The sequence below is a fragment of the Oncorhynchus mykiss genome, chromosome 17, assembly GCF_013265735.2.
Source record: "Oncorhynchus mykiss isolate Arlee chromosome 17, USDA_OmykA_1.1, whole genome shotgun sequence".
Lineage (NCBI taxonomy): Eukaryota > Metazoa > Chordata > Actinopteri > Salmoniformes > Salmonidae > Oncorhynchus > Oncorhynchus mykiss.
The window spans coordinates 74,112,744-74,137,201 of record NC_048581.1 but is presented as its reverse complement, the minus strand read 5'-3'; the positions used below and the strand labels follow the sequence as shown (position 1 = coordinate 74,137,201).

General features: G+C 43.1%; 3 protein-coding genes across 7 annotated transcripts in view; all 3 read left to right on the top strand.

The window, feature by feature from the left end:
• Positions 1 to 2,197: 2,197 nt before the first annotated feature.
• LOC118936308 (protein kinase C-binding protein 1-like) lies at positions 2,198 to 12,344 on the top strand. The gene is made up of 5 exons (XM_036950614.1): positions 2,198 to 2,353; positions 8,708 to 8,778; positions 9,129 to 9,280; positions 10,088 to 10,767; positions 10,844 to 12,344. The coding sequence occupies exons 1-4, from the start codon at positions 2,340 to 2,342 to the stop codon at positions 10,490 to 10,492; spliced, it is 642 nt and encodes a 213-aa protein (XP_036806509.1). The 5' UTR covers positions 2,198 to 2,339; the 3' UTR covers positions 10,493 to 10,767; positions 10,844 to 12,344.
• On the top strand, positions 10,610 to 20,806 carry LOC110494546 (protein kinase C-binding protein 1). 2 transcript variants are annotated; one of them, XM_021569687.2, is made up of 17 exons: positions 10,610 to 10,717; positions 11,851 to 11,916; positions 12,252 to 12,344; positions 12,440 to 12,527; positions 12,618 to 12,673; positions 12,757 to 12,834; positions 12,956 to 13,071; positions 13,195 to 13,706; positions 14,769 to 14,906; positions 15,113 to 15,271; positions 15,414 to 15,947; positions 16,051 to 16,545; positions 18,260 to 18,459; positions 18,776 to 18,856; positions 18,966 to 19,044; positions 19,184 to 19,423; positions 19,552 to 20,806. In XM_021569687.2, exons 1-17 carry the CDS (start codon positions 10,646 to 10,648, stop codon positions 19,719 to 19,721), a joined length of 3,177 nt encoding a protein of 1,058 aa, XP_021425362.2. In that variant the 5' UTR covers positions 10,610 to 10,645; the 3' UTR covers positions 19,722 to 20,806. The 2 variants fall into 2 exon arrangements, with proteins under 2 accessions (XP_021425362.2, XP_021425364.2); XM_021569689.2 differs by lacking the exon at positions 11,851 to 11,916.
• A 1,616-nt stretch (positions 20,807 to 22,422) lies between these two features.
• The window catches only part of LOC110494545 (death-inducer obliterator 1), a 28,304-nt gene continuing 26,268 nt past the window's right edge, over positions 22,423 to 24,458 (top strand). For 3 of the 4 annotated variants that reach the window (XM_036950613.1, XM_036950611.1, XM_036950610.1), the window contains exon 1: positions 22,423 to 22,572. The gene's annotated coding sequence lies outside the window, so the exon portion shown is untranslated. Of the gene's footprint in view, positions 22,746 to 24,458 lie in introns of all 4 variants that reach the window. The other variant, XM_021569685.2, reaches the window with a different exon arrangement.

The window sequence follows — 24,458 nt, the reverse complement described above, 5'->3', positions numbered from 1 at the left end:
CACTCTGGATGAACTGCAGAGATCTACAGCTGAGGTGGGAGACTCAGTCCATAGGACAACAATCAGTCGTATATTGCACAAATCTGGCCTTTATGGAAGAGTGGCAAGAAGAAAGCCATTTCTTAAAGATATCCATAAAAAGTGTCGTTTAAAGTTTGCCACAAGCCACCTGGGAGACACACCAAACATGTGGAAGAAGGTGCTCTGGTCAGATGAAACCAAAATTGAACTTTTTGGCCACAATGCAAAACGTTATGTTTGGCGTAAAAGCAACACAGCTGAACACACCATCCCCACTGTCAAACATGGTGGTGGCAGCATCATGGTTTGGGCCTGCTTTTCTTCAGCAGGGACAGGGAAGATGGTTAAAATTGATGGGAAGATGGATGGAGCCAAATACAGGACCATTCTGGAAGAAAACCTGATGGAGTCTACAAAAGACCTGAGACTGGGACGGAGATTTGTCTTCCAACAAGACAATGATCCAAAACATAAAGCAAAATCTACAATGGAATGGTTCAAAAATAAACATATCCAGGTGTTAGAATGGCCAAGTCAAAGTCCAGACCTGAATCCAATCGAGAATCTGTGGAAAGAACTGAAAACTGCTGTTCACAAATGCTCTCCATCCAACCTCACTGAGCTCGAGCTGTTTTGCAAGGAGGAATAGGAAAAAATTTCAGTCTCTCGATGTGCAAAACAGATAGAGACATACCACAAGCGACTTACAGCTGTAATCGCAGCAAAAGGTGGCGCTACAAAGTATTAACTTAAGGGGGCTGAATAATTTTGCACGCCCAATTTTTCAGTTTTTGATTTGTTAAAAAAGTTTGAAATATCCAATAAATGTCGTTCCACTTCATGATTGTGTCCCACTTGTTGTTGATTCTTCACAAAAAAATACAGTTTTATATCTTTATGTTTGAAGCCTGAAATGTGGCAAAAGGTCGCAAAGTTCAAGGGGGCCGAATACTTTCGCAAGGCACTGTATATATATATATATATATATCACAGCCAGATGTGATACAAAAATGAAATGTTATCGGCACAGGGACCTAGGCACTACTGTACATTGTCAAACTGCAGAGGAATACCCTACATTTAAAAATGTAATTTAATTTGATTTCTCCTTTCTACTATAGGCTCCTGAGTGGCACAGCGGTCTAAGGCATTGCATCTCAGTGCAAGAGGCATCACTACAGTCCCTGGTTTGAATCCCAGCTGTATCACATCTGGCTGTGATTGGGAGGTCCATAGGGCAGTTTACAATTGGCCCAGCGTCGTCTGGGTTTGGCCGGAGTAGGCCGACATTGTAAATAAGAATTTGTTCTTAAGTGACTTGCCTAGTTAAATAAAGGTAAAGAAGAAAAATAGGCCACAGTTTAGTCTGTTTCTTTAAAGAAAATGTCCCTTAGGAAAGCAGACAAATCACAATTATAGTATTGTGTTAGTGGGGTAATAACATTGGAGTATTGGCCTACTGGACAGGTTTGAAAACCTGATTAGTCAGACTTGCCAAAGAAACATAATTGGTAAATACTCATAGCATCACATAAAAAGTTCCTGCAATTATGTATTTATTTTATTAGATAAAATCATAATTTATCTGTTCATAAAAAGTATATGTTTATGTGACCACTTTAGAATTAGATGGCGCATAAGAACTTGGTGTTAACTTCTGTCTTCAAAATAGTAAGTCATCTACATTTTTTTTCTCTGTTTGCACTGTTATGTAATGTGTTGATGTTCAGTTGGCTTTTGGACAAGTTCATCTCAGTTACAAGAGGGGGAAACTTTGCAGATCGACCTCACTGACTGTCTCACTGTTTGTTTGCTCTCATGTATTTGTGCAACACTTTTTCACTGCGGAGGATTTTAGCTTAAGGGTGGGATCTATGAAACAGGCCTTTTCTGAAACGTGGCCTTGGGCCTGTCCAGTATTCATGCCCCTGTTGCTGGATTTTGTGAAATACAACCAAATGTCCTTGTGATATAGACGGGTCAAGCATGGATTGCAACACCATGTGGTTATATTGGATGTTCTGTGCTGTGAAATGGTTTATTTTGTGATTTGGGCCTTGTTTCTCCCTCTGTCCACAACGCTTCTCCTGCCTGCCTGCCTGTGCAGAACAAAAGATTAGCAGTCAGGAAATGCCCCAGCCAATCAGCTGCAGCCTTACATCCTGCCAGTGAGAGCAGGCCACTCACAGCTTGGTATCTATCCTAGCAGCCGATCGGCCAGCCTGGAGAGCCGTGGCTGTGCTCTGAGCAGGGTGAGGACAGAGGGCTGTCCTCCATGTTTTAATAAGCATTGACATAAAACACAGAGTTTTTTAGCCATGCATCCACAGAGGTAAGCTTGCTTTTCATTATTTCACTTTAATAAGCTACCAGCTACTGTGTATGTTCTGTGCCTTGGGAATATAGGTTTGTCTCAGGGAGAGAGGGGGAAGAGTCCCCACAGCACAGTAGTGGAGCCTGGCAGGAGAGCAGAGTACAGCACAGCAGGCTGCCTCTGCTGGTTATGTCTCTGATCACATATGGGTCAGCCTGTTTTACTACCTTTTTACAGAATATAGCATGGCAAGAGGAATATATTCCTGTTGGAATAAGGAACAGGATTGATCTGTTTGGCTTGGCTGTCAGGTTGTAAGGGTTTATGACTGTCACAGGCCTGTACAGTCAAAATGGAAGGTGTGGGGAGGTGAGAGCTGCAACATTCAAGATGGGATCCCAGTGGATTTAACAGATGGTAAAGAGACAGCTCAGCAATGACAGCACAGCAAGAATGATTTAGGCCTTAGTGGTATTAGAGCAGGGCACTGCTTTTAATCATATGCCCTTTTAAGCAGGAAAGCAATCTTTATCTTTACAAGAGCATAGGCATATTCTCATGGCTGTACAGTCTTTTTCCAGATTACTGTTTATATCTACAGGTTTTAGCATGTTTAATTATTGAACAGGATTTGTATATTGAACAACTAACTAAAATCTCTCTGAATGTTAGATTATATTCCTCAAAGGTTTAGTATCTGGTGAGAAAATCTGCCTAATGGTCTTTCAGTTCACTGCTTTCTCTTTGCTGTGAGTGGCAGCCATTTCAGAGAGCTTCCCCTTTCTGTGCCTTGGCTCTAGGCACTCTGGGTGATATCATGTGAAGCCTGACGAAGGGAAGCAGGGCTGTTTCAGACAGCCTTGGACAGAAAAATATCATTATCCCAAGAAGGATATAAGAATATTTAATTCTGTAGTGGAACTCATATAATTCACACACATAGACCAATGCTGTATGTCGGCAGATGTTTTGTCAACAACCATGCAAACTATCATATTATTCCTGAATTTCTGGCATGTAACGCCAATTGCCTCTAATTCATGGAGTCAAAACACACCGTACAATGGTTCTTCTTAATGAATTGAATGGAGAGCAAACCTTTTCATCCAGTGCCTTTTTGTGAATGGTCTTTGGTAATGCCCATAATCTCTTCATTCCTGTCTGGTGTGAGGATTTGAGGTGCTGCCACCGACTTAACCCATTGATAGACGCTAAGTACCTTTAGCGCCCATTGATCAATGTATCTTCTTCTTGGCGGACTTGTTAACTTTTACAGCAAGGTCAGGTTTAACAGTTGTTTTGGAAACATAATATATTTCATATCAGCGAGAAATACTTTTCTAAACACAAAAGGTTAAATTAATACACACCTTTTATTAGTATTCCCACACGGCCATTTCGCCATGTTACAGGGCTTTTTAAGGAAGACCGACAGAAAACAAAGGTGACCACCTGTGCTAAATAGCTATCTACTGTGCACCTGTGTGTCAGCATAACTGGAGAGGAAGTGTAGTTAGTCAACTGGAGGCACACAGTGTATGGATCTGTGAAAATCTGATAACGTTACAGTAAGTGTATCTTTTTTATTTGAAAGATTCTTTATCACTGATATGAAAGATAAGGGCCATATGTTTCGAAAACCGCTTAGCAAGCGATGATTATTGATGTTTCTAATACGGCGTCAGAATTATAGTTCACATGGCCAGCAGTGGGCGAAGCTAACAGCTGAAAACCCTACGGAGAGAAGGGTTTTCTAGAGCTACGACCAACTGTGCTTTGTAATAATGGTCCAAACAAGAAAACCAATTCATGCTGTCACTTGCTTTTATTCACCACACCTGTGTTGTCTGACCTTTTCTAACGACCTTCATGTCATTCCGATTTGTTCTCCATATCATCATCTTTTGAATGGCAGCATTAGTATTTATTTAACTACAAATAGAAATTATGGTTCAAAGTGGCACTGGCAGAATAAAATAAGTAATAGCAATACCACTGTTGGTTACAAGTATAGACACATTGTAAAGGTCCAGAAGAAAAGCCAGTAGGAAAGTGTGGGAAGAAAAGGGTGTTGTTGGCAGCATGTTCTCTAGTCTTAACCATAGCCGACCATTTTGATTTTGAGGCCTATGACATTTTCAGCCCTGTCTTTGTGCTCAGTGTAAGGCCCTTCCTGCATTCCTGTGAGCCGGTCTACTGGTAAGCTGTGTGTGATCTCTACAGCAGCTCGTCTCGACTGGAGCTGTGTGTGCAGTGTTCTCAGCAGGCAGGCAATAAGGGAATGTCTTCAAAATGGACGCCACACACACTGCCTCATAGCTGTGGAGTGAGATTGGAGGGAATCTGATACGCTCCCTTTTTGCCTGTGTAACTGCATCCCCCATGTTTTAGAAAATGCACACAACCAGTGAGGACTATATGGGCTTTGAGGGAGTGAGGGACTTGGTTCCAGGGGTTTTGTGATAGTGAGGAGAAATCCTCTCTGCATTGCAGCACTGTGTCTGAGGAGATAGGGGAGAAGAGAGTCTGTGTGGCACTCTGAGCCAGGCGCCCAATCAGGCACCTCCGTGTGGCGCTCAAACCAATCGGCAGTCCACAGCTGAGGTTAAAGATTGACAATCGCAGAGAGAGCAGCAGGGAGAGCAAGGCCCTTCTGGGAAATTCTGCACCAATCTTTGCCTCATCCCCCACCGGCCTAAAAAAAAATACAAATAAGAAAGAATAACAATTAAAAAAGGCTGAAGAATCTGTATTCTGTGCGTAAAGAGAAAAAAAAGGTATGCTGTCAATTTCCTACATTGAAGCATGGGTGTTCTGTCAGAGAGGGCGTGGGAGGGATTATATCACTATATTAATGAAAACAATGTATTATAGGAAATGTTTTAACTACAAGAAGGGTGTTGGAGGCATTGGTTTAGTGTGTTTTCACTGTCTCTTGCTCTGCGTATCTGACCGGATGAGAAGGGGATGTTGCTGAGGCAGACTCTCTGTCTGTGCTGAAAGCCTTTATCAGAGGTGGAGGCCAGTAAAGCCAGTGCTCTGTCTCTGTAATTTTCTGCCCCCGAGATGGAGAAGAGAGAGACAGAGAGGGGTGATAAAGAAATGGTGGAAAAGGGACTACATTTGCTTCTCTAACAGGGAGCTGCTGTCTTTGTATCCCACACTTTCGCATTCTAATTATGCTGCTCTCTCCAAGAGCTAAATAAAAAGCTGGTGAAATTGAACCCATCTGAGCTGTGAGACAGTAGCTTGTGCCGTGGCGTAATTTTTGTGTGTGTCTGAAACAAGGGTATCGACACATTGGTGTCTGAAGAAACAAGGATGTTCATGTTGAGCTGATACTGCGTAAAACCTGTTTGACCGTTTTCTTATGAAGCAGTGGCTTTCCCACAAGAAATTACCTTTTTTAAATTCAAGGAAGTGTGCATTTAATTGATGTGTTCATAGGGCTGGGGCTGTGTTTGTTCAAGACAATGAAACAGTAATGTTTAAGTTGCTTCTCTCTTGACTTGAGGGATATAAAACGCATGAGACTGGGGTAGTCCCATTTTAGAGGGAAACGACTATGGCATTGTATTCACCATGCAGTTTTAGAGCTGATGGTTCTCCATTGCCCCTGGCCTCAGTTCAGCCTTGACCTGTCTCAGTAGGTATTGGGGCCCAATGGTTGTGGGCTCAGGATTCATGACTGATGCGAACGGTTGAGTTTGATATCATTTTTAGATTACCAACAGGTTTGTCAAACTATTCTATGATTTCTTGAAAAAAGTGTTTAATCAATTGTTATTTTTTTAAGCTTTAACATTTATCTAAAAAGGCATAAACTCACATTTTTAAACCCTATTTTACATTATCTGAAGTGTTTGTTCTGCCCACCATTGGTTGAGACATAGCATTTTCTTTAATGCAGGGTGAGTGTCATTTCAACCATAGAAATCTATCCCTTCAGACCCCTGCAATCTAGCTGGTACGCCATTGACATTTTACATTTAATTTCAACTTTAACTTCCAATCACTACCAGAAAGATGGCCTCTGGTCCACCCATTGTCGAATGTCAACTTGAATGGAAATGTCTATTCTATTATCTCTACAACACAAACACCTCAGATGATGTAAAATAGGGTCTAAGCTACAACATACACAACATGACCTAAAGTATGTGAACAAACATCTCATTCCAAAATCATGGCCATTAATATGGAGTTGGTCCCCCCTTTGCTGTAATAACAGCCTCCACTCTTCTGGGAAGGCTTTCCATTAGATGTTGGAACGTTGCTGTGGGGACTTGCTTCTATTTAGCCAAGGGTATTAGTGAGGTTGGGCACTGATGTTGGGCGATTAGGCCTGGCTCGCAGTCAGTGTTCCAATTCATCCCAAAGGTGTTTGATGGGGTTTAGATGGTCTGTGCAGGTCAGTCAAGTTCTTCCACACCGATCTCAACAAACCTTTTCTGTATTGACCTCGCTTTGTGCACTGGAATTGTCATGCTGAAACAGGAAAGGTCCTTCCCCAAACTGTTGCCAAGACGTTGGAGGCACAGAATCGTCAATAATGTCATTGTATGCTCTAGTGTTAAGATTTCCTTTCACTGGAACTAAGGGGCCTGGCCCGAACCATGAAAAACAGCCCCAGACCATTATTCCTCCTCCAGCAAACTTTAAAGTTGGCACTATGCATTCAGGCAGGTAGCGTTCTCCTGGCATCTGCCAAACCCAGATTTGTCCGCCGGATTGCCAGATGGTGAAGCATGATTCATCACTCCAGAGAATGTATTTCCACTGCTCCAGTCCAATGGAGGCGAGCTTTACACCACTCCAGCCGACGCTTGGCATCGATTTTTACGCGCTTCAGCCCTCTGCGGTCCCGTTCTGTGAGCATGTGTGGCCTACCACTTTGCGGCTGAGTTGTTGTTGCTCCTAGACGTTTCCACTTCACAGTAATAGCACTTATAGTTGACTGGGGCAGCTCTAGCAAGGCAGAAATTTGACAAACTGACTTGTTGGAAAGAAGGGCATCCTATGACGGTGCAATGTTGAAAGTCACTTCTGTACGGGCCATTCTACTGACAATGTTTGTCTATGGAGATTGCATGGCGGCGTGCTCGATTTTATACATGTGTCAGCAATGGGTGTGGCTGAAATAGCCAAATCCAATAATTAGAAGGGGTGTCCACATACGTTTGTTTTTGGGTAATTGATGCTAAAGCTGAAAATGAGTTTTTATTTAAAACATTAAAAAAAACATTTTCAATCATAAAATAGTTTCACAACCCTGTTTGTAAACTTTCAAATTATATCAAACTCAAACGTTTATCTTTTTTAGGGAAGACACGGATGTCTCATGGTAGAATGGGGTATGCAAAATGGGTCTTCTTTGAGCCCCTCTCGCTCCTGAATGTTTGTGTTCAGGTTCAAAAAGTCTCTTTCTACCATGGGCAAACATGTATGGAAGGTTTTGTTCAAATCAAAAGAGGTGCAATCAGAAAGTAATTGAAATCATATGGAACGACCCCATGTTGAGTTTGAAACTAGAACGCATTTGGCCGTTAGTTAATAATAGTTAGTTGCATAACATCCATGCCCAGTCAATTCCAGTAGATGTGTCTCTGTGTGTAATTTGTCCATTTGAGAAATCTACTTTTGACATCAATGCATGATTTATGGGTTTGAGTTCATGTGTAGATAGGATTCAACCCCATGTTATGAAATGCATGGCTCCAGAAAAGCACATCTAATCCCTGGGACATTGTTCTGAGGCACTGACAGATGATTGTTGACCTTCAACCTAATCACATTCTGTCAGTTTCACACTCTGGAACTCTGAACATTAGAACACTGCTTTACTAGACATTGTCCTTCTCCCAATAAGAGAGGGACTCTTGCTGGCCATAGCCCGTAGATTTATGATACCTCTGCACCAAAGCGAACAGTGTGTGTCTGTCCAGTCAGGATTGGTTTAGACAGAGTTTACCTCCGGGCCAAATGGACTCTCACTCTAAGAATAACTCCATTGTAGTGAGACCGAGAGAGTGGGTCAGTGTTGAAGCAGACCTTTACAGCCAGACAGGATTGTCTTTCCTCTGAAAATGATACTAGATCCACACAAATCAGATTTGTGAGACTTTGGTTTCACATTTACACACAAGTATTTCAGCAGATGCTTTTATACAGTGTGATTTATGATTGTTACTTAGTAGATGGTGTTGCGAAACCACGTGCATACTGAACATACTGTAGATGAAGCAATGTCTGGTGTAAACATTGTGCGAGTCAAACTGTAAAAAGGCATTGGATGAATTGATTTATGTTGGGAGTCTTTCCGTAGGTATTGTCATAATAGGGCTTTAATAGTGCATCTCTTTTCTCTGCCAGTTTGGCTGAGGAGGAGGTGAAGACTGAGTCGGATGCAGTAGAGGGGATGGAGATATCTACACGATCCAAAGGTGAGAAACACTGAAAGCTGAGCTGTACTTTCACCTATTTATGCCTATGCCTACAGGCAGTATGTGGGGGTGGTGAAAGGCTTTATTTTATTGCTCCCATGTTGAGTGTAGGCTACTGTATGTATGTGTCTGGTACAGAGCTGAATCACACACGGTACAAGATGGAGGCTAATGTGCTGCTTCTGTTCATATCGCTGTCATGTCTTATCACTATGGTAACCGGTTTTTATCTTCTGTACTGTATGAAAACAATGAACATCTACTATTCTATGGCCAGAACATGCACTTTCTTCTGGGAAATAATACATCCGTCATGTTGGCTTGCCTGACATTTGACCCCCTCCCTGCAGTTTCAGACCCTGGGTCAGTGGAGCGGGCGGCCCAGAAACGCAAGGTGCCCAGCCCCCCTCACTCGTCTAATGGTCACTCCCCGGCTGAAACCTCCCCCAGTCCGGTCAAAAAGAAGAAGAAACCAGGAGCGGTCAGCAGCAGTAAAGACCAGGTGCGACCTCCCCCTGCACTCTCCTCTGTGCTCACACTGTTGTGCTTTCAGAGGCTGCTGGGTTTCTGTTACACTGAAATATATCCTACTAAAAAACCTGTGTATAACATTTTCTGTTCCGGTTGTCTTTTGGTATGCCATGGGACTATTCTATGTTTGTGACACCATGAGGTTGATCTTTTCTTATAGTGTTACAGTAAGCCTATATTACATTAGTATTAGGCCATAAGATTTATCTAAATAATTGTTTCATTAATGTGTTTGCATGCTTGTTTTACAAATTCTGCCTACTGAAATCAAGTGATTGGTAATGCTTCGGCTGTTGCTCACTCACACTGAGACTATTAATGATTAGCACTTATCTTTATAAATGGTAAATTACAATAGCAACCTGGGCTTAAAAGCCATGGATCAAAGCTTGTCTCAATGCAAAAAAAGTAACAGGTGTGGACCAAAACACAGACTGCTTATCAGATCCAATCAGTAAGCGATACTAAAGGCTAGTTTCTCAAACTTATCCTTTTCACTGTCTTGACCTTTGAAAGGGGATTTGTAATATAATCTACAGTAATGATTCTCTTCCAGTCTGATACCAGGAACGGTCAATTAATCAATGTTTTAATGCCTTATGTCGCAATACAGGGTTCTAAGCAGTCTGTTTTGGGCATTTACTATGTAGATTGTCTTTTTTGAAAAACATTATGTAATTGTTTTTTTGTTTTTTTTCATGTCTGCAATGCTGCTCATGTAATCTCACACCTGATTTTTGAAACCCCAAACGTTCTCTTTCTCTTGCCTGCATTTCAGTCAGAACTAAGACATGGTCCTTTTTACTATGTGAAGCAGCCAGCACTCACCACAGACCCTGTTGATGTTGTGCCGCAGGACGGCAGGAATGACTTCTACTGCTGGCTGTGCCACCGCGAGGGCCAGGTGCTCTGCTGTGAGCTCTGCCCGAGGGTGTACCACGCCAAGTGCCTAAAACTACCCGCAGAGCCCGAGGGTGACTGGTTCTGCCCTGAATGTGAGGTACTCGCTTGTGGGTGGGACCGAAAACCAGTTGTCTACCAGGAAGACAACTTTAGAACCTTAAAATGCATGGGAGGCTGGGGCTTGAGGCTGGACCATGATGACAGACATCCCTATTTTATGGAATTTACAGAGTTGAGAAAAATCTTGGAGTTACAAGAAATTCTGACCATGTTGGTATAAGATGTGGTCAAGGTAGTAAAATGAGGCTTGATACTGGGAATATCCTTTGAAATGGGAATATACATTTGAAGCTAAAATCGTGCTAACAAAAGATTATTTCTTTTCTTTCAGAAAATAACAGTTGCAGAGTGCATAGAGACTCAGAGTAAAGCAATGACGATGCTAACAATAGACCAGCTATCTTACCTGCTAAAGTTTTCACTCCAGAAGATGAAACAGCCAGGTGTAAGTTCACTGACCTCCCTCCTCCAACTGACTGATCAATAACATTCTAAATCAACTGTATATAGGGCACATATTCCAAAGGCTTGTGCTTCTGCTTTTACCCTCACCACATTGTCATGGAAGAACTACTTATTTCTACCTTTTCTAACTGTTGTTATTGACTAATTGTTTTGACAGTAGATATTGAACTGTTGAAGAATAGAGAGATCAGCATTAGTAAAATTCATATACACTGAGTGTACAAAACTTTCAATTGCAGACTGAGCAGGTAAATCCAGGTGAAAGTTATGATCCCTTATTGATGTCACCTGTTAAATAATATCCACTTCAGCTTAAATGAAGGGGAGGAGACAGGTTAAAGAAGGATTTTTAAGCCTTGAGACAACTGACACATGGATTTTGTATGTGTGCCATTGAGGGTGAATTGCCAAGACAAAAGATTGAAGTGCTTTTGAACAGGGTATTGTAGTTGGTGCCAGGCACACCAGTTTGAGTGTGACATGAACTGCATCTCTCCTGGGTTTTTCACGCTCAACACATTCCCGTGTTTATAAAAAATTGTCCACCACCCAAAGGACATCCAGCCAACTTGACACAACTGTGGGAAGCATTGAAGTGAACATGGGCCAGCATCCCTGTTGGACACTTTGACACCTTGTAGTCCATGCCCCGATGAATTGAGGCTGTTCTGAGGGCAAAGAGGCATGCAACTCAATATTAGGAATGTGTTCCTAATGTTTTGTACACTCAGTGTAATTCCAATGTGAGTGAACAGAACTCTCTCACACACACACAATAGAATGGTTGTGTGCTTGTTTATATGGTCTGATTTTAAGACTGCTCAATGATTTCTCCTGATTTTGTGTTCCATCAGTGAGGTCCATTGCCTCTTCCCCAATACACTGTGAACTTATTCACTATACTCAAAGTCTGAAGTATCCTTTGTTGTTCTGGTTACAAAATGGTAAGCCATAAGTAAGTGTGTTCTAACAACACTAAACCACCCAAGCCTGTTTTTAGCCAGTCCTCTCCTCTACAATGACATAAAGGGCAAAGGTACCATTGAACCAAGGGTCCATTTTGGAAAGCGGTGTTGTGGTGAGGATACAGTTGCCCCTCTTACTCTTTTTCAGGACCAACCACGCTCGTCATCTCACTCCCCCCATGCAGGCGCCACGCAGAGAAAGGCTTTTAATTGGGTAATCAAACACACAAAAAAAGACCTAATCATATTTCCCCCGTTATTTTCCTCCTGTTTGGAGTGTTTTTGTGTCTGTTTTTAGTTGCTGTTGTCTGTCCTGGGGTGGTAGAGTGTTTGTAGGGGTTGTGGTGGTGGAGGTCATGCAATGAAGGCTTAATCCTAAATTGAGATGCAATTGAAATCTTAAATCCTAAATTAATTGCAATTATATATTTACATTAAAGTTTTAGCTATGAGTGTGTCTCAAGTTAGGATTTGGTCTAAGTGTGGCCTATTTGGAATTTGAATATGAAGGTTAATTCACTGTGCATGTCTTTTTTGTCTCTTCTCCAGACTGAACCCTTCCAGAAGCCAGTATCTCTGGAACAGCATCCAGACTACGCAGAGTATATATTTCACGCCATGGATCTCGGTACATTGGAGAAGGTTAGAAAATGTACTCTTCTTTCTTTGAGGTTAGAACTACAATCCCAAACCTCACCAGTGGTTGATCACTGACCTTTTCTGTTTTATTTTTCCAGAATACAAAAAAGAAAATGTATGGCTGCACTGAAGCTTTCTTGGCAGATGTGAAATGGATTTTACACAACTGCATAATTTATAATGGAGGTCTGTGTCCCTGTTTTGATTGCAATGGATTTTTACTGGTTATCAATAACTGGTTTGTAATGATTACTCACTGTGACCTTCTTATTTTAGGCAATCATAAGCTCACTGCCACAGCTAAAGTCATAGTGAAAATCTGTGAACATGAGGTAAGTATGGGTATGTGGTCAAAGATTCTTTCAGGCCTTCAGAAGAGATTATTCTTACACGTACAATGATTCTTCTCTTTCAGATGAATGAGATTGAGGTCTGTCCGGAATGCTATCTGTCAGCTTGCCAAAAGAGAGACAACTGGTTCTGTGAGCCATGCGTGAGTTCAAAGCTTGTGCTAAACAAGTCATACATTTGAATTGTAGTACCTTGTGTATACTGAATGTGGTCTGTATAATGGTCTCAGTATGATAACTAGTCTACCTGTTTACTTTGCTCAGAGTAATCCTCACCCTCTCGTGTGGGCCAAGCTGAAGGGGTTTCCATTCTGGCCTGCCAAAGCACTGCGGGACAAAGACGGGCAGGTGGATGCTCGTTTTTTCGGGCAGCACGACAGGTACTTTTGGTACTTAACTATGTCACTTATACTCATCAGTACATTTGGTATTTCACAGCTCTCCGTCTCTATCCTCTGTGTCTATTCAGCTGTTGCATTGTATTATTATTCTTCACCTTCCAGGGCGTGGGTCCCCTTAAACAACTGCTACCTCATGTCCAGGGAGATTCCCTTTTCTGTGAAGAAGACTAAGAGCATCTTCAACAGTGCCATGCAGGAGATGGAGGTCTACGTGGAGAACATGAGGAAGAAGTTTGGAGTGTTCAACTATGCCCCCTTCCGGACACCCTACACCCCTGATAACCAGTACCAAATGCTGCTGGATCCTGCCAACCCCTCGTCCGGCTCGGTCCGACCCGAGAAGCAGGAGAAGATCAAGTTCAACTTTGACATGACGGCATCTCCCAAGATGCCCTTGGCCAGGAGCATGCTGTCTGATGGGGGCGGGGGCATGGGTGGAGTTGGCGGGAGTACAGGCCGGAGGATCTCCCTGACAGATATGCCCCGCTCGCCCATGAGCACCAACTCCTCTGCTCACACAGGCTCTGATGGAGAGCAGGATACACCAGACAAGGGCCCGGTTAGAGCCCTAGTCAGCCACTACAGTGCTGGGGAGGAGTCCATGGACTGCACAGGTAGGTACTGCGCACTGCCTCTCTGATAGTCTGGAGTCCTAGAGGAATATGAAATATCCTGTAACAAATCAAAATCAAATCAAATGTATTTATATAGCCCTTCGTTCATCAGCTGTTATCTCAAAGTGCTGTACAGAAACCCAGCCTAAAACCCCAAACAGCAAGCAATGCAGGTGTAGAAGCACGGTGGCTAGGAAAAACTCATTAGAAAGGCCAAAACCTAGGAAGAAACCTAGAGAGGAACCAGGCTATGTGGGGTGGCCAGTCCTCTTCTGGCTGTGCCGGGTGGAGATTATAACAGAACATGGCCAAGATGTTCAAATGTTCATAAATGACCAGCATGGTCCAATAATAATAAGGCAGAACAGTTGAAACTGGAGCAGCAGCACGGCCAGGTGGACTGGGGACAGCAAGGAGTCATCATGTCAGGTAGTCCTGAGGCATGATCCTAGGGCTCAGGTCCTCCGAGAGAAAGAAAGAGAGAATTAGAGAGAACACACTTAAATTCACACAGGACACCGGATAGGACAGGAGAAGTACTCCAGATATAACAAACTGACCCTAGCCCCCCGACACATAAACTACTGCAGCATAAATACTGGAGGCTGAGACAGGAGGGGTCAGGAGACATCGATGCACATAAGCGGATGTCCACTGACTCCTGGATACTGTTGGAACTGAAACGAAGTAATATGCAAAGAAGTAAGACTTAATGACTTGGAGAAGATCTGCAAAGAGGAGTGGGACAAAATCCCTCCTGAGATGTGTGAAAACCTGGTGGCCAACTACAAGAAACATCTGACCTCTGATTGCCAACAAGGGTTTTTCCACCAAGTACTAAGTCATGTTTTGCAGAGGGGTCAAATTCTCATTTCCCTCATTAAAATGCAAATCAATTTATAACATTTTTGATATGTGTTTTTCTGGATTTTTTTGGTTGTTCTGTCTCTCACTGTTCAAATAAACCTACCATTATCATTTATTTGTCAGTGGGCAAACGTACGAAATCAGCAGGGGATCTAATACTTTTCCCCCCTCACTGTATCTGTGCACTCTCCACAGCATCACCTGCTTCCACTCGACCTGGTCCTGCCTCTGGTGCCAATGACAGCCCTAAACCGTTCCACTCCCAGGGTCCTGCTCTAGTTCCCAAGCAGGAGAAAGCAACTCTCACAGGGAGCATCCTTAACCTCAACCTGGGTGAGCTGCCACACACCTGCCCTCAGTCACACCACAATCATCTTCAAAGCTCACCTATTTAGCACACCTGGGAAAGGCTTCATGACAGCAAAACCATATCCATAAACCTTAACCATATGTAGAGGCATTCCTACTTGGTCTAGTGATTGGAGTGGATTTCAACCATTCAATAACATTGTTTGTGATATTGTGTGCTGGCCTGTCAGACCGTAGCAAAGCCGAGATGGACCTACAGGAGTTGAGTGAGACTGTACAGCAGCAACAGCAGGGGGCCCCACCAGTCCTCACCTCGCCCAAGAGACAGATCAGGAGCCGCTTCCAGCTCAACCTGGACAAAACCATTGAGAGCTGCAAGGCCCAGCTGGGTGAGTGAACTCGCCACACCGCTAGTAAAGCACCACTTATGAAGATAGCGGCACCAGTCAACTACTTTGTTTTCAGTTAGTCCATTTGTATGAAAACAACCACGTTATACATTTACCCCAATTTCCCCTCTGCTGTGTACAGGTATAGATGAGATCTCTGAGGATGTGTATAAGGGAGTAGAACACAGCGACTCAGAGGACTCTGATAAATCAGATTCGAGTGACAGTGACGCCAGTGACGAGGAACAGAAACCTAAGGCAGGCAAACACACAAAGGCCAATGACAAGGGCGAGAAGGACCCTTCCAAGAGGGGATCCAAAGACCCCCTACCCCCCAGCATAAATGAGGTCAAAACAAAAGGGCCAGCAACTGCCATGGTAACCATGGGGGATGCGGGGGCATCATCTACCCTCTCTGAATCCTCATCTAAAGAGAATCAGGGTGTACACTCGGACAAAGAGCCCCCAGAGGAAGCAAAAGCAGCCCCAGTGTCCCCGGCATCCAGAGAGAAGCCCCAGGTGAAGCAGGAGGCTAGGCAGCCCTCTGTGGTGGATGACTCCGACTCTGAGAGGGAGCTGGTGATTGACCTGGGGGAGGACCAGGGGGGCAGAGACAGGAAGAAGAGTAGGAAAGATTCACGCACCACCAAAAATCCACCAGCCAATAAGACAGAGGGTGAGAGTCCTCATGTTCTCTATCACTAGTTGATAAAATATGAAAGCGAGAAAAAAGTTTAACCAAAACAGATGCTGTTATTAATATTTTCTTTCCATTGTAGGTAAAGCCCTGTCAAGTTCACTTACTCCATCTCAAAACAACACAGCCCATTTCTTAACCCCCAGTATGAAAGATTCATCACATTCTCCACTAGCCATTCCTCTAAACATGGTGTCCTTCACTACTGCTTCTTCCACCACCATCGCCCCCACCACACTCCCCAATGCCACACTACCGATGGCCCCCATCACATCCTCCTCTGCCACCACAGCAGTGAAGAAACAGCGCCCTCTGCTGCCCAGGGAGACTGTCCCGGTGGTGCAGCGGGCGGTGGTGTGGAACCCCACCAACAAGTTCCAGACTTCCTCTCAGAAGTGGCACATGCAGAAGGTGCAGCGGCAGCAACAGAATCAGCAGCCAGATACGCCTCAGCTGCAGGCAGCATCACCAGGCCAGCCACAGACAATGCCACAAACGCCAGCATCTGCAACATCTTCATCATTGCCACAGCAACCTTCCCAAAGCACGCGGTACCAGACCAGGCAATCTGTCAAAGGTACACCACAGTATTAGTTGAAAATTAAATTAGCACACTACAGAGAAAATGGACACAGCAAAAAAACTATTTGAGGTTCAACTGCAGGCCTAAAAAACATTGCTGTGATGTTTTATTTTTTACAACACCATAGCATGGCAGCAACACATGACAACACAACATGGTAGCAACAGAAAATTACAACAACATGGTAGCAACAGAACATGGCAGTAGCACAACATGGTACAAACATTATTGGGAACAGACAACAGCACAAAGGGCAAGAAGATAGAGACAACAATACATCACGCAAAGCAGCCACAACTGTCAGTAAGAGTGTCCATGATTGGGTCTTTGAATGAAGAGATTGAGAGATAACTGTCCAGTTTGAGTGTTTGTTGACGCTCGTTCCAGTCTCTAGCTGCAGAAAACTGAAAAGACAAGCAACCTAGGAATGTGTGTGCTTTCGGGACCTTTTAACAGAATGTGACTGGCAGAATGGGTGTTGTATGTGGAGGATGAGGTCTGCAGTAGATATCTCAGATGGGGGGAGTGAGGCCTAAGAGGATTTTATAAATAAGCATCAACCAGTGGGTCTTGCGACGGGTATACAGAGATGACCAGTTTACAGAGGAGTATAGGGTGAAGTGATGTGTCCTATAAGGAGCATTGGTGGCAAATCTGATGGCCAAATGGTAAAGAACATCTAGCCGCTCGAGAGCACCCTTCGCTGCCGATCTATAAATTACGTCTCCGTAATGTAGCATGGTCATCTGAATCAGGGTTAGTTTGGCTGTTGGGGTGAAAGAGGAACCATTACGATAGAGGAAACCAAGTCAAGATTTAACTTTGGCCTGTAGCTTTGATATGTGCTGAGAGAAGGACAGTGTACCATCTAGCCATACTCCCAAGTACTTGTATGAGGTGACTACCTCAAGCTCTAAACCCTTAGAGGTAGTAATCACACCTATGGGGAAAGGGGCATTCTTCTTACCAAATCACATGACCTTCGTTTTGGAGGTATTCAGAACAAGGTTATTAAAGGCAGAGAAAGTTGTTGGACACTAAGCTTTGTTGTAGAGTGTTTAACACTAATTCTGGGGAGGGGCCAGCTGAGTATAAGACTATCATCTGCATATAAATGGATGAGAGAGCTTCTTACTGCCTGAGCTATGTTGTTGATGTAAATTGAGAAGAGCGTAGGGCCTAGGGTTGATCCTTGGGGTACTCCCTTGGTGACAGGCTATGCCTGAGACAGCAGATTTTCTGACTTTATACACTGCACTCTTTGAGAGAGGTAGTTAGCAAACCAGACCCACAAGAATGGAATGGTCTACCGTATCAAAAGCTTTGGGCAAGTCAATAGAAATAGCAGCACAACATTGGAATCAAGGGCAACAGTGACATCATTGAGGACCTTTAAGGTTGCAGTGACACATCCATAACCTGAGCAGAAACCAGATTGCATACCAGGAGAATACTGTAGACATCAAGAAAGCCAGTCAGTTGATTGACAAGTTTTTGATAAACAGGGCAAAATAGAAATGGGCCTATAACAGTTAGGATCAGCTTGATCTCCCTATGGCTGCCTTCCAAGCAACGGGAACCTCCCCAGAGAGGAGAGACAGGTTAAAATGGTCAGAGATATGCTTGGTGATGATAGGGGCGGCAACATTAAAGAAGAAAGGGTCTAAACCATGTCACTGATTTTAGTCTTGGTTCTTGTTTACTCTAGCTGTCCAGCAGAAAGACCCTCCACTCAGTACGTCCACGTCGTCTGTTACCCTGGTGACCAGTACCCCACCCTCTGTGGCCATGATAGCAGCCCCTGGATTTGGTAGTGGCCCCTCCACCACATCCTCCATGGCAGTGGACTTCCAGATCCCCACCGCATCAGCAGACGTAGCAGCTGACATTGCGAAGTACACTAATAAAGTAAGTATGCGAGGCTTGGATCGATGGCCAGAGTAAGCAAGCTGAAGGCTGTACACTATCAGTATTATGGTTTGGGGCTTGGAGCAAGGCTTATTGAAGCATACACACTTTTGGGGGACAATTTTACATATGGCAGATTATATATATAGATTTATATATTTATTATTTTTTTATTTTTTGTTATCTGTCTTTTATTTAAGGTATGAATAGTCATTAGCCTCTTGGGTATTCAAGAGTGTGATGGGTCTGCATTCAAAGAGATTGCATAAAGCTTACTTCCGAAAAGTTTTTGCTTCAGGTCTCCTTTATCCCTCAGATAATGGATACAATCAAAGGGACTGTGACTGAGCTGTATACAGACCTTTCCAAAAACACTTCAGGGAACACATTAGCAGAGGTAGGTATCTGCTGGTTGCCCTCAGAGGGACTGAATACCACCATGCCTATGATAGTTAGCTGTATGACTCTGGGGAGTCTGAGTGTATGTCCTTGTCTCTCCCACACAGATTAGACGATTGAGAATTGAAATAGAAAAACTGCAGTGGCTTCATCAACAGGAGCTGTCAGAAATGAAGCACAATCTAGGTAAGGACCTTTGCATTACTCTAGCTTAAACTGGGTCAAGGACTGTCTGTCAGTATAACAATGAATGTCATTGACGAAGGTGAAGTAATCACATTCTACAGAAAAGGTTATGTTATTGTCTGTATGTGTGCATGTGCAGAGTTAACCATGGCGGAGATGAGGCAAAGTCTGGAGCAGGAGAGAGAGCGACTGATGGCGGAGGTGAAGAAGCAGATGGAAGTGGAGAAACAACAAGCAGTAGACGAGACCAAGAAGAAGCAGTGGTGTGCCAACTGTAAGAAGGAGGCCATATTCTACTGCTGCTGGAACACCAGCTACTGTGACTATCCCTGCCAGCAAGCCCACTGGCCAGAACACATGAAGTCCTGCACACAATCAGGTAACGCACACGCACCAGCCATATTCAAAGCTGAATTGATATTAGTTAAAGAATATTGAATCCATCTGACTGACTACAGGTATCAAGTGTCTTACAATTGTATAGTTACTTCTGTTCTCCTTTTGTAGCGACAGCCTCACAGCAAGAGCCTGAGTCAGGGTCCACGGCAGACGGCCCAAACAAAGCCTCAGGACAGTCAAGTGGTCAAACCTCTCCCAGAGGAACGACATCCGCCCCCACAGACAAAGACTCTAACGTGGAGAAAGGCAAGGACAATGTCACTGTCAGCCTTTCCTAACACTGAGCCCTTGCCCCAACCATTGAGTTATTGCACTTGAACCTCTAACATAAAACTATCGACACTTTATATTTTCAAGCTGCTGCTCTGGAGTAATCCAAAGGCTCTTTTTTTGTTAATGACCGGAATTTTATCTTTCCCAAAAATCTACAATCATCCTTATCCATCTCAAGTATACTTACTGTATTTCCAGGAGATGAATGTCCAATGTCCTGTGGGACAAGTAACCACTAGAGGGCACCACCTGTTCTCGCAATCACTGTCAGCAACAGGCAGTACATTACACTCCCTTTGCAAGCTCACAGAGAAGCAGCTTTATGGCCAAATTTGAGGAGTAGGTGTGTGAGTAAGATGCATAGAAAGTTTATCTATTATTATCTGTAATATTAATAAACATTTATTGGGAGTGCATGATAAGTTTTGGTACTGGACAGTTTGGTCAATGATCACCCAGATGCCTAAACTCAATATGAACAGACAAGAATGGAACATGGCTTCAGATGAGTGTTAACACAAATGTCTTTTTTTTTTTTTTCTACAATTGTGTATGTTAATTTATTTATACCAGAATGTTGCCTACAGTTTATTGCAGAGATAATGTTCAATATACTGCCTGTTGAATTAAGATATGGTTTAAAGATAGGCTTTTCCATTTCGGAATGTTTTTCTTTCCTCCCTTGGGTCTCATGTTCATCATAATGCTGCCATTTGTCCTGAATTCATATTTCTGTGTTATACGCATGTTGTCACTGAGAAATAAACCATATTTATGGCAAACACAGGCCTAGTTTGAGGTAACAGAATACACCACTACATTTAAGGCTATTACATTTTTCAATGTGTCTGCCACATAATTGGTTGAAAATGATAAACTACAGCGAACAAGTATGTCAGGTTTGAGCGCTCTACACCTTATTCACTCATCTGAGAGCAGGAAATGTCATTTGATTTTCAAACTATTTTCCTACTACAATCTACTGTAATAGAATCATTCCTCCCTGTATAGAGAAGTGACTAAATCAACTCTGTTGTATTTAATGTCTTGTTTGTTTACATTCTGTAAATAAATAAAGTATGTTCTGAAACTGTTTGACCATTATTATGGCAGTTGGAGTGAAAGATGTAAAATAAAATGTTGTTGATCACGTACACATGGTTAGCAGATGTTAATGCGAGTGTAGCAAAATGCTTGTGCTTCTAGTTCCGACAGTGCAGCAATAACTAACATGTAATATCTAACACACACAAATCTAAGTAAAGGAATGGAATAATAATATATAAATATATGGATGGGCAATGACAGAGCAGCATAGGCAAGATGCAATAGATGGTAAAAAAATACAGTATATGTGTATGAGATGAGTAATGCAAGATATGTAAACAAAATGGCATTATTAAAGTGACTAATGATCCATTTATTAAAGTGGCCAATGATTTCAAGTCTATGTAGGTAGCAGCCTCTGTGTTAGTGATGGCTGTTTAGCAGTCTGATGGCCTTGAGAAAGAAGCTGTTTTTCAGTCTCTCGGTCCCAGCTTTGATGCATCTGTACTAACCTCACCTTCTGGATGGTAGCGGGGTGAATAGGCAGTGGCTCGGGTGGTTGTTGTTCTTGACGATCTTTTGGCTTACCTGTGACATTGCGTGCTGTAGGTGTCCTGGAGGGCAGGTACTACGCCCCTGGTGATGCGTTGTGCAGACCGCACCACCCTCTGGAGAGCCCTGTGGTTGTGGGCGGTGCAGTTGCCGTACCAGGCGGTGATACAGCCCGACTGGATGCTCTCAATTGTGCATCTGTAAAGGTTTGTGCGGGTTTTGGGTGACAAGAAACATTTCTTCAGCCTCCTTAATGATAAACTTGGAGGGTTCTATGGTGTTGAATGCTGAGCTACAGTCAATGAACAGCATTCTTACATAGGTATTCCTCTTGTCCAGATAGGTTAGGGCAGTGTGATGGCGATTGCATTAAAGTGGGTCTAGGGTGACAGGTAAGATGGAGGTGATATGATCCTTGACTAGTCTCTCAAAGTACTTTATGATGACAGGTGAGTGCTACGGGCGATAGTCATTAAGTTCAGTTACCTTTGCATTCTTGGGTACAGGAACAATGGTGGCCATCTTGAAGCATGTGGGGACAGCAGACTGGGATAGGGAGAGATTGAATATGTCTGTAAACACACCAGCCAGCTGGTCTGCGCATGCCCTGAGGACGCACTAGGGATGCGTCTCGACCGGCAGCCTTGCGAGGGTTAACGTGTTTAAATGTCTCACTCACGTTGGTCACGGAGGAGAGCCCACAGTCCTTGGTAGCAGGCCAAATGTCACTGTATTGTCCTCAAAGCGGGCAAAGTATGTGTTTCGTTTGCAGCTCACTTCCCGTCAGATAGGTAGCAACATGGCTTCATTGTTGTACTGTGTGACCTCGAATTTTGATTTGGAGCACAAGTGCGCCTAGAAAAATCTGACGAAGTGAGCTGCAATGGCATCAAATCCTAGATGCCATTGCCTGGCGTTGTGCCCTGGAGTTTAACAGCTCCCCGGTTTAAAATCGGAAGCAATATTTCGGTTGGACCTTGTGTGCAATTGACCAACACAGTGATCGTATAATCTATATTATTCTATTGTAGATTGAATGACAATGCCCTGGTTTCCCTGGGGGTTTGTTTTGGCATCAGAATCTGGCTTTCCACCCCTGGCCTGAATTAGCGCTGTAGTAACAACTGAGCAAAATAGCTCTCCTCTAGCTGACAATCAGTCAGCGCCATTCTGCATTGCCAGCCAACCAACACGAAATGAAAATGGAGGACTAAACGGAGACTGTGCAAGAACGTAAAATATCGTCAATGTTTACAAGTGGGTCGAATTGCAACGTATTATATACCCAAACTATACTTGTGTGGCATTCTTTGTCAATTACTAGATACGGTTGAATGCTGTTTATATTCGAAAGTATCTTGCTAGTTGTAAGCAGCAAGCTAGCCAGTCGAAGCGTGGTGGTGGCCTAGCTAATGTTCCGCGATTTGCGGGTAATACATCACGCTAATTGTATGTTCGTAAACTAACATTATTTGTCTTTAAACGAGTCCCTATCTATGTGTGCATTAACGCATGTTGTCTGGTGGCATGAATTCATGTTGAGGTCACTGCATGGGGATCGCTACATAGTTTACTACATTAAAGTGTTGGGTGTGTGATCCTTCTCGAGCTTCTCTACTTCAGTGCTTTTTTCTAGTACATTTGCAAAACATCAAGTACTTGGCTAGTTATGGCTTATAATATTTAGCCACCCAACATAAATATCATTGTTATCTAGCTGACCGTGTCGGATTTCTCAGTGAACGCAGACGCCTTGCATTTGCGATCTACTGCTACGTTAACGGTACCACGATAAGCGGTTCGTGGCAATGATTGTTTCTTCCGTGTCATTCAGATACTTCTTTGCCAGGCACTGTCGGGATTATAATTTGTATGATCCAAAAGACAAAATCGAGCATGTGATGCGTTTCTACAACGGTTGTCAATATCTAGCTAGATGGTTCGCAGTGTTCTGTTAGGCCTGGACTGAGAGCTATCTAGCTAGCAAAGTATCATTAGTATGCGATCACTGTCACTTCCCCACGATTTAGTTTAGAATAACATTGTAACTCGCTAACACTGTTGCAGTGACCACCCCTTCCCCCAATATGCCAATTGGGTTGGGTCTCTGGGAGTGGTTTTCTCACGTGTGTCGTGACCATGATCGGGGAACAATCCGTGGTGCACCCCTCTCATCCCAGCATCGTGGTTCTCTTGCTAGTATTTTTTTCTTCCGTTGAATTGCTGTAAATTCAAATACAGACATTTCAAATTATTTTGCATTTTGTGGGTGAGGCTATTTACTTAATTACTATGTTTTAAAGGAGGGGAATAAATGTCAATTGGCCTACCATTATGCCTTTGAATGAGGACTCAACTCTTGCCAGTTCACGTCACCTATTGTGTGGGCCGAGTCCCTTTGCATTCACATTGCTATGTTTAGCAAGGAACCAATATATCTTTCCAATATGCACTGGGTTTTTACAAAGTGCAGGACAAGCCATTCAATCAGAATGTTTTATGAAGACCGCTATATATACCTACATACATTTTGGAAGCAAATATATTGCATTTAATTAAAATATAATAATTGTAATCAGAATATACTGTTAACATGTACATTTTATTGATAACAGGATAAATGGCAATAGAATAAATGCAATTGTACACCGAAAAGGGCAGTTTTCCCAGACATCTAGCAGTATTTCAATGTTCTCGATGGAGAAGTGTGGATTAAGGTAACATTTGGAGTACAGTGACATATCCCATCCCTGCATTCAGGTACGTTTTTTTGACCCCGAGTGTAACGGTAGGGTCTGTATCTTTTGGCAAGTGCTTCATCTATTGGTGAGTTGTAGAAATGTGGTTACTTTGTGTTGCATTTGCCCATTAATACCATCAATATGGTATTTTGGCATACAATAACCATTTATATTCATTCAGTGGTGTACCCTCCCCAACAGTAAATCGGGGATGAGAAATGCATTTGAGAATAATCAGACCAATGTAAATGGGATATTGAATCTTAACATGTGAAAGTAAATGTCAATATTTCACTGCATGTGTGTTTGTCAGTCATTGAAACATACAATGGGGTGCACATTTTACAACTTTGTGTATTAGGCAACTTCTATTCAGCCAAAGCCATTCCCAGAGCTGTGCCA